This window comes from Aplidium turbinatum, chromosome 14 (genome assembly GCF_918807975.1).
Source record: "Aplidium turbinatum chromosome 14, kaAplTurb1.1, whole genome shotgun sequence".
Classification (NCBI taxonomy): Eukaryota; Metazoa; Chordata; class Ascidiacea; order Aplousobranchia; family Polyclinidae; genus Aplidium; species Aplidium turbinatum.
The window spans coordinates 15,887,799-15,898,164 of NC_137485.1; the positions used below are offsets into that span (position 1 = coordinate 15,887,799).

The window sequence follows — 10,366 nt, forward strand, 5'->3', positions numbered from 1 at the left end:
ATTTACTTCTTTGTCTAAATTAAAGCATTTTCGAGGTGTGGTTAGTGCAGGGATTTCTATAACTACTAGTTATAGAAATCCCTGGGTTAGCGGAAGGGGAGTCTTTTGTTAAATACTCGCAGATCTATCAAAACCAAATTTTTCTATGCAACAATAATTCTTTTTCAAAAGGTTGGTGACAGCAGAAATGGTTTGCTTTGGCTTTGAAGTCTTATCTTCGGACTGACAAAGCCTTTGATACGTTATTCCTCAATTCCTGGAAGTTTTACATACTTGTAGCGGTCCTGAACCACTGACGTAAGGTCGGTAACCGAGATTGCCGGAATGAAGTTTCCGCTTGTTGTCTGTAAGCTTCCAGATGCCTTCAGCTATTACTCTGAATAGCTATTTTTGGGGTTGTCTGATTTGTAATTTTTAGGCTACTGCGGACCAAAAGCTTAATGAAACCGCTCGAATAGCACACAAAATTCAACTTCAAAACTTGTAGCCTAGTTTAATGACGTGACGAATAAACAGTCTATAGGTCCTTTTCATCATACTAGGCTACACTTGACGCAGTTGTTGTCTTTCAAATCTTTAACAATCAATTATTACACATTGACCAGCAAAATGCTTTCAGTATCAAATATGCAGACTACCATTCAGTTTTCGCTTGTAAGGGTAAGTCATTTCTCAATCATTTCTTATCAACATCAACCAGTATGATCAACACTGGGATTTTCACTGTAGATGGCCATAAAACGACGCATATTAGGAAGCAAAATCATTGCAGATCAACGTCATATCTACTGTAATATATGTAACGGCATTATTAGTATGTGTAGTGTAGCCTAACCAAGTTTACTCCAACGAAAAAATCTGGTTATATTTGGTTTGGTTGGCCATAAGCTTAGCTGCTTAGCACTTCAGCTTTGCTCATCCCTGGACTAAAGCATACAGTTTCACAAACTAAATTAACATTTGGTATCGTAATTTTACGAAAATTAATAAAAATAAACGTCCAAAAGATTAACCTAGCTTCATTTAACTTTAAGCTTAAGATCAGCCATGGCATTCGAGAATAGCCTACTACTGTGTGTTTGAGTAGGCCATGGATCAGCCAATCAGGTAACCCTTCTGCATTGTTAAAATTTGATTTTGCGAAAACAATTCGTTTTTACGCAATAATTAACTGTTGCCTGATTTAAAATAATAACAATTTGATGGCCTGGTTCTAGAATTGCTTTTCCTTCGTTTTCACTTAACACTCTTACACTCAATTGTAAATATTAGTTCAAAAACCCAATTTGTAGCCTCCATATTCTAACTATGACAAATACTTTCTTCAAATTGATTAAGCGCCGAAAGAGTTCTATAATAATTAGGCTATAGATTCTATCGCTTCACTATCATCATGATGTCTATTTTATGTCCTATATATAATGCCTATTTTTTGTCCAATAAATGCGACCATGTGCGTCTTTTGTGAGTGAAATACACCTTCGGCCTTCTTGTCAGTTGATTTGAAGACGATTCTTCGTTTGCACTGTTTGATACACCATGTTGAGCGGACACTGTAGGTGACTCATTGTGTGTTGCTGGATTGTCACTTGGTCTTCTGTGACTGCTTGTTACAGCTCTTTTGGACGGGGATTTGTTTCGCAGATGATGGCGTCTTGCGCTAGATGGAGAGCTATTTTGCAACGTATGACGATGACGTTTTCGCTGGAGGAGTGGTGAGGATCGAGGTGAAGATTGAACTGTGCTAGATGGAGAAGGATCACGAAGCCATTGATGCCTTTGAAACATAACAGGAGAACCACAAGGAGAAGACAGAGTTGGTGAGACTTCCCTTACATCATAATTGTAGCTGAGAAACTGAGTAGGTGAATTGTTTGGAGATTCATCAATTGGTTCTTCTGGAGAAGACTGCAATGGCAATCTAGAGATCCACGTCCGGCGTATTGGACGAGCTAACAACTGCTCTATTTCTCGATCGCGTTCTTCACTATCCATGGAGGACACACTCTCTGGTACATTGACATCTTTTTTCAAGTCGTCTTCCTCATTTGAAGGTGGAATAATCACTTTCATGTGTACACTCGATTCCATTGGCGAGGAATATGAATTCATAGATACTGGAGGCGGAAGCTGCTTCACAAACATGTCGTACCATCTTCCTTTCTTGACTTGAGGTGTAGGCTAGACACCAAGAAAAAGTTTTTTAGATAAAAATACATGTGATGGGAAGTTGCTGTTAGCAATGGTTTTAAATTCCAGTTTCAAATAACTTTCGTTAACTTCAGTGTTAGGCTACACTTGTAACAGAAAACTGAGGCAGATTGTTTCATTTAAAATCAAATACTTTTTTACAGTACAGTAGGTAGCCTACGCTAGTCTTAGGCTTTAGGTCTCGGTAAAATGAACACAGGGATGTGAACACCACTGCATGCAATGAATTTATGAGGCTACTACTTCTTACAAATAGCAAAAGCAAATGAAAGCTAAAAAATTCACTTGGGAGATGATTGTTTCCAACTTAATTGGATTGAATAGCAATCATGTTCTCAGTCATTCATCTGTCTATGCCTTATTTCAGAATTACTTTTCTCCCAAAACTATAAATTTCACTTGTTTATGCAAACTGTGCGTATTTGCATAATTTTGTTTCAATGGTTCTTTGGACTGCACTGTAACTGCAGATAAAAACTGTAGCAATAGTCTACCACTAACGAAAGAATTGAACGTCATAGCATGAAAAACTTTTTGTGAAATCTCGTAGCATATTGTGCGCTTTCCGGTAGTAGACCAGAATGGACCTTATGAAACCATAAATTAGTCATAATCTTTGTTTGTTGAAGTAGCTTGAATTGCTAGTCCGGAAAACCAGCAAAAAAACTCTGAATTACCTTCGTTTATTTTTACATTGTTTATTTGAAAACAATAAATGTACATCTTTTTACGTTGCTTTTATAAGTCTTTGCTGATTCAGGTCTCAGGCTGCACATGCTATGTAATAAACATCAGCTCCAGTAAATGCAAAGCATGGATGAACTTTTGGTTCACACAGTTGGTCAACATATGAAGTAAATATGCATGATAAAACCGAAAATAATCAAAAACCGTCTGACATCTTTTGTTAGCATTATACATATTCATAAAGGTTCAAGCGCAAACTTAAAGTATAGTCTGATGCTGATCACATGCAAGAAATATTTTAAGTTTGCCAATGAATCAATCATGCAGCAAAGAATGACGAGCTTGGTTAGCCAGTTAGTCTGAGGTTGAAGATGGATGGCTACTGATAATGAAGCAAGATAAATGCAAACAAATCTGCAAACCGTAAGTGGCGACAACGATGATTATGAAGGCTGGAGAATGTGACATAAGTCACCACAACGCCCATTGGTGACTCTGTGGAAATGCAATGTAAGTAGATGACACGTGAGTTATGACATGGGGCAATAAACAACAAAGCTACGGTAACACAAAAGGTAGAAAGTACCACACTAAATTGGTAAATTCAAAATTAAAAGAGCTTTCTATTTGAAATTATATTTCACTTCTATTTGAATAAAATAATTTACTGATGAAGCCACACTTGTGCGGCGAAAGCTATAATAAACTTGAATTTGCCAATTTAGGGTAATACTTCATACTTTTTTAATTATTTTATCACACTACGCATCCTTTTGGATCATTGGTGAAGTCAAAAGACGATTTTAACGAAAAGTTCAGTGACGAAGTTTTATTTTGGAAAGCTAATACACTTCGAAAACAAACTTAGAGCTTAGCAAAAGGTTGACTAAACTTATATTAAACTGTAAAAATAAAAGGTATTGCGCCACACAATTCCTTTCCATTGCAGCTCACACAGTTGCATCAGCCTATGAAAACTTACCTCTTCAGAGGTGCTTTTCTTGGTTTCACTTTCACTGCTAGCACTCAACACTGGGCTGATAGAAGTCTGCTTACTGGTAACGTGATCACGTGAGTGAGAAGGACCTGTGTTATCTAAACAGAAATAGAATTTTCATAGCAGCGAATAAGTTTCCATCATCCCATCAATACCAATCAGCTTCATAAGTAGCCTACAAATATTAATATTATGTTGCAATATAAAAATTGGAGAAATTAGCTTTTCTGAATTTTACAGAAGAACGTAGGCCTAAGTTAGTTTAATTCAAACAATGTAGCGTTTAAATAACTTCTTAAAATGTTACCGAAGGATGCTTGAGTGGCTGTGTAACTGCCTGCATCACTACGAGAAGTAACAGAAGCGTTTGTGGCATCATCAGAATCATTTGCGTCATGTTCCACGTTCACATCGCAGTCTTCATCAACTTCTGAATCAAGGTCCCCATTTTCTACAGATTGCTGCGACTTGAGCTTTGAATTCACTTCTTCTGCTGAAAATAACGTCAAGCGTTGGGTCAAATTGGTTTGTTGGAGCATGTCTTCTCACTAGCCTACATAAAAATAACCCAAGACGACAACTGTATTGGGCAAAAAAGTTTTAGGCCTACTTAAATGAGTAAACAGTAGGCTACTTTGGTATTATAGCATGCTTAAGGTATTTTGTTCAAATTTCACAGTAATTATGAGTAGAAAAACACAAAGCACTAGCGCTTAAGAAATAACATACGGCATTTAAATAGTTTTTTTGAATTTAAGCAAACGACGGGTTAAAATTAATTTTTATTTATGACAAAAATTCGAAGAACATTTACCGTAGCCTACTTATTGTTATACTCACCGGGAGAAAAATCCAGCTGATACAAAAGTGATTCATGAGCACCAAAGTTAACATGAAATTCGTCCATGTTCTGTATGTTGTAAGGCGGCTTTCTAACTTCAGATGACCTTGCTGTATTGATAATTCTGCATGCAAACGGTGGAGTTCTTTTTTACTTTCAGATTATTGACACAACAGTTCAATCAATTTAGGCGTTTGTAAAGAAGTAAAACAATATAAAACAACGATGGTTCAATTTTCGCTATGTGCAGTTGAACATCGGCTTAAGGACTGTCCCCAATTCATTGCATCTAATCACTTGCACAACGCATCAATCAAAAGTGGAAGAGTTAAATTGTCAAAGTTGTAACTAGGAACGTAGCCACATGAAGCAATCGCCTCCCCCTTAAAGTTTTATCTTCCCCCTCAAATCAAGTTTCAGTATAATTACAACGTTTTGAAACTATTATAATTCATGTTAGATGACGTTTGCCTCTCAACAGTTTTTGTGTCCCCTCAAAAAAATTTTCTGACTTTGTCACTGCTTGTTACCTGGACCGCTGCAGTTATCTGTAATTCACTACATTTAGTAGTAGGGTAGCCAGAGAGTGGTTGTGAATTTTAAAATCCCTGTGGACAAGTGCGTGAAACCACATTGTATCGATATTAATTACATTTAGTATTATTACAACATAAACCTTGACGAACTAGCAATTTTTGCTTTGAAAGTCATTTGAAACATTGACGAGTCGATCTGTCCTGCAAAATAAAACTTGGCAAATTTAAAAAAAAAAGTTTATCTTTGTTTGCGATTTAACTTTAAGTTTTCTTACTTTTCTATCATATCTCTTGACAAAGAAAGAAATTGTGGAATGCTTCGTTCTTCCAACAAACCCAAAGAAGCTTCCATTAGCTTGCTTGCTCCCTCTAGTTGCTGACCATAGTTTTTCAGCATTTCCTGCATCACCTAAAAGTTTCATTTTTTTATTTTTTTAATTCATTAGCTGGCTGTGCGTGGTCACAATTTCTAGAGGGATGGAGAGTTAATTTTGCTTGATAGATAGTTTACTCTCAGTTGTGCCTATATGGACATATAGATTTTCGAACATGCAAAGTTGATATCACAACCCTCTCAAAAAGCTTCCACCATTTGCAATATTAAACGTCTTGTTAGTTTTGGCATAAGATTTTATGCAAAAGCGTAGCCTACAGGCTTTTTTAAGTTGCAATCAATTTTGCATGGGCTACAACGAAAGCAAACAGCAATCAAGTTTTTAAGATTTGCATTTCAGCTTTACCTGGCTTCTTTCTAGAGTATCTGCGGTTATCTTTGCAAGCATGCTAGTTTTTCTTTCTTCCAAAACCGCGTAAAGCTTGTCGAATGCTTCGCACAATTCAGTTTTCACTTGACGCCCGTTGGCCTGCACGTTATAGTTTGCCCCAGTTGATAAATCTTTACTCTTTATTTAGTACAGGATGCTTTATTGCCAACCATATCAGCTGCATGGCCACCACACTAAAATGGTGCTATATGCTAACAGTGTAATATTCGCTAGCTTACGGGATTATACTGTATATTCATAAGACGCAGCAGCCTGATATTGACGTGTTAGAGTCTAACACGTCAATACCAGGCTAACAAGCTATGTTGTCTAACAGTTAGACAACATAGCTTACATTCAATAGTTCCGCAGGCTTGTACAGTTGATTTATTTGCACAAAGGGTGTCTTTTTGAATTATAAAAACTGCACTTATTAAAAGATCAACCTGATCACCATTGTATGTTTTATCGTTTTCAGTTTTAGTTCAACAGCAGTTACCTTATTGTGGTTTTGCCATGGATGTTTTAGACACGTAGAACATTTAAATTTCATAATTACATTTATATTCGCAAGATCACATTGGTAGCCTACCACCTTTCTAGACAACGCTAAAACGAGCTCATACTTCTGCCATCTTTCCAAGCTCCTCCGTTTGTTTGATGATCGATTGCAGTCGATCGTTCCCCGTCACAAGGAGAGCAATGGCGTCTGATATTTCTTTCTGAAAAAAAGTACAGAATGAAAGTTCTGCAGTGTAATATTTTTGTTTTTTAGACTAAATATTATAATTTGAACTGTAAGTGTTATCTGGCTCTTAGTTTAAACCTTTTTTTATAAAGCAAGTAGGCCTATTACCTTTTGTTCCTTGTATACTTTATCCATTGGCGAAACTTCGCATTCTTGATGTTGCCCAAACACTTTGCAAAGAGAGCAAGTTGGTTTTTGGCAAGTCAGACAATAAATGTTGACTTTTTCTTCTTCATGGTCTTCACACATCACATTTTGCTGTGAAACTTACAGCATTAAAATAAATTTTAAATAAATCATGAGCTTTAGATATACGCCTAGGCTATAGGATAATCATCATACTTAGCCTACACCGTAAAAGGCATTTTTTCTTTGACGTTAACCATAACATCATACTTATATTTATTTAAAAAAAAGTGTCCTATAGTGTGCACATAAAGCTTTTAAAATGATAACAAAAAACAGGTAATGTCAGCCTTAAAATGTGACAAGTGACAACCAAACACATATCTTATAACCTGCCTCAACTTTCATGAAGTTAGGCTTTCTTCCTTCTTGTTGATACATATCAATGATGTTTTCAACCAACAAATTCCTTTGAAGTCCGTAGACTCCATGCCGATCTAGTATCACTTCATATCTGCATGTCGGGCACCTGATACAGCACAGAAAATTATGTCCTCAGCTGAAATAACCAGAAATTTGATCCATAGGCTACTTTTAATTTTGAAACTAGGTGTTTAATTGTTGGATTGCGCAATCCAATTTTCAGCGTTTTTTACAGTTTGCATTTCAAGAATATCATTGTTAGAGTACCATAACCGTTGTATAGTCATGGAATAGCTAGCCATGTTTTTCCATGGTGATTATTTTTCTTTCATTGTTTTTCTTCTATGGTTAGTAGGCCTAATCTTCCAACTATACAAAATTTACAGAACATCCAATCAACAAACTGGCAGTCGATAAGGTTCAAGCCTCCATTTCCTGGATCCCCGATTGGATGGTTTGTACACAAGAAAACGCTTAAAATATTGATTTTTTTATGGGTTCATAACTCATGAGACATGTGAACAATTAGTATCTCCAAGATCTGCTACTGATCTTAAAATTCATCAATTTAGTTATTTTAATCTACTTTTTTTTGATAGACTATGCAGTAGATTTGAACTACTTTGAACAAATGCAGTAGTATGCTATGCAAGATGCAAGCTTTATATTTTATGTTTTTGCACTATGGAAAAAGTTTAATGTACTGTATATGACAAACTGCAAGCTTTCCATTTAAATCAATGAATTTGCAGTAGTTTTTATTAAATGGGCAACTTATAAATAGGTTTAGCTTACAATTTTTATCCATGTTCATCATATCATTGATTAATAATAATTTGAGTTTTTATGCTTTTATTAGTTAATGACAAATATTGAAAAGGGTTGAAAAAGCAAACCCGATCCAGTGCCATTGTCTCATTGAATACCTGAACCTCCCGCCAGATCCCATTGGCGTTCCTCTCTGCTGAAATACATCGTTGGCACATTTTCTGCAAAGATTGTGCTGACACGGAAGAATGACTACAGGTTTCGAAAAGATTTCCAAACAAATAGGGCAAGATAAAAGCCGATCTATTTCTTCGTAATTTCTAGTCGGTGTTCCAGTCATCAAACGCAGAGCTTCCATATTGTTTGTATTTCTCAGCAAGTTACTTTCACTTGCTGCAAACTTGCAGACGACACATTAAAAATCAACCTAAATCTGAATGATTATTTTGTAAAATAGTTGTTTAAAAAATATGATATTTTAGAAATCTGCTCTTTTGGTAATTTTTTGTTGTAAAGCTTTGCAATGCGACTATTAACGTAGCCTATCCTATGCAAGTTTTCCTTTTTTAATATTAAATATGTAATATTTTTAGTAAGCCTATAAAATTAGGTTTTAGTTGATGTAAACGTGTTTACATCCGGACTATCATAATATGTTTATGCTGAAGTGAAGGCTATGATTAAAATTAGCTACAACAAAGCCAATGTATATAGGCTATTACAAAATCAAATTATTCATTAATCAAATTTAATTTGGGAGCAAAATGGTTGGAACACCTGGTTAATCCAGTCAAAACATATCTACATTTTTGGCACTTTATTTTTTGATTAAATTTAATTTGGAAACACAAATAGGCTATATAGTCTGCTGTAAGCGCTCACTTGCGTAAAAAGTTAAAGTTATTTTAAGTACGGTAGACTAAAAGTTAAGGTAGACTCGGGGAGTGTAAATTCTTGCAGTTAGGTACAGCTTGCTCTACTAGCCTTTAACTTGGAATTTCAAATATTTTTTATTTAAATTTATGTGTTGAGGTCTATCAATATTGGTCAGATTTTTAATTTATCAAACTTGCAATTTTTTTAATTTGATATTTAATTTTTATTTTTGTAATTCTATTCTGTGAGATAAAGTGGCTTATATAAAAAACGTTCAGTTCCTTGTTTCCATCCATCTTTTGTGCTGAGATGTTTTACAAACAAGCCTTTTAAAACAGCAGCCTTCTGACTCAAAATGAAACGTAGTCTTTTCTTCTAGATGGCAAATCTTTCTTTCGTGAATGATCACCTGCTTCTGTCACTGGCATGTAGTGTCGCAGGCAACTTAATGATCTATACGTAGCTTAACTAATGCTTATCACTTAATAACTCCGGGTTCCTTTTCCTTTGTTTCAAACTGGTGACGAAGACTGCTAAACCGATTCAATTGGTTATTATTGGTTCTGACGTCAGACATATCCTTGCAGTTGCTTAACATTTCATTTATGACGTGCACTTTCAGACATGCAATGCTATCATGGTCACGTGATGTTATCTTCGCCAGGCGAAAATAGCTTGAGATAATTCGATCGCCCACTTCTCTGCCTCTATTCCGTAGCATGATGTAAATTTGCTGCAAAGTTGCAATCTAATGTTGATATTTACATGATGCCCGAGAGATTTGAAAATTACGCGGGTTTGAAATCGTGAAAATATAGATAGCCTTCTTCTTTGTCTCCTTCATGAAAACAAACAGAGCAACAACAAATCATTAGATTTTAGTACTTTTACGTCAACAAATCTTTTTAACTGTTTTGGTTGAACAAAGTTGGTTGGTTCATATTTTTCTCAGAAAAAAGTACTTTCATTTTCCTTTTTCAACTTTTACCTCAAAGTGAGTGGCTTTGTATAGAACAGCAACCGGGGGGGGGAACTGGACGGTTGGGAGGTCTATGAAAGTTTCCGAGTTTGCAGCATAGTTGATAAATTAGGACATTTAAAAATTGGTTATGTTTTATTTATGTATTACTGTGATTCTCAAATTGTGGGTCGTGACGCTCTGATGTCTCGCTTGAAATTTCAAAAGACATTGCACAAAGGTTCGGTTTTCTAACTAAAAAATTGTGATTTGCTTTTTCCTTAGGTATTTAACCGTCATGAGATTTGCCGCTCCTCTGCCTTGCCGATTTATTTTTGTGCATTTGTTTTTTCGATTCACTGTATGTAGAACAGTTATGTATTTTCAATTTATGTATAAAATCAGTCATTTTGTTATTGTTACTTGATAAG

General features: G+C 35.5%; 1 protein-coding gene across 3 annotated transcripts; it reads right to left on the minus strand.

Moving 5' to 3' along the window:
• Nucleotides 1–310: 310 nt before the first annotated feature.
• LOC145783142 (uncharacterized) lies at nt 311–8,517 on the minus strand. Of its 3 annotated transcripts, none has more exons than XM_082594929.1 (10): nt 8,260–8,517; nt 7,307–7,439; nt 6,893–7,042; nt 6,663–6,758; nt 6,013–6,135; nt 5,548–5,681; nt 4,736–4,860; nt 4,203–4,388; nt 3,881–3,993; nt 311–2,181 (listed from the first exon to the last, which is right to left on the minus strand). In XM_082594929.1, the coding sequence occupies exons 1-10, from the start codon at nt 8,457–8,459 to the stop codon at nt 1,426–1,428; spliced, it is 2,016 nt and encodes a 671-aa protein (XP_082451055.1). In that variant the 5' UTR covers nt 8,460–8,517; the 3' UTR covers nt 311–1,425. The 3 variants fall into 3 exon arrangements, with proteins under 3 accessions (XP_082451055.1, XP_082451054.1, XP_082451056.1); XM_082594928.1 differs by having other exon boundaries at nt 6,893–7,050; nt 7,303–7,439; XM_082594930.1 differs by lacking the exon at nt 8,260–8,517 and having other exon boundaries at nt 7,303–7,412.
• Between the last annotated feature and the right edge of the window lie 1,849 nt (nt 8,518–10,366).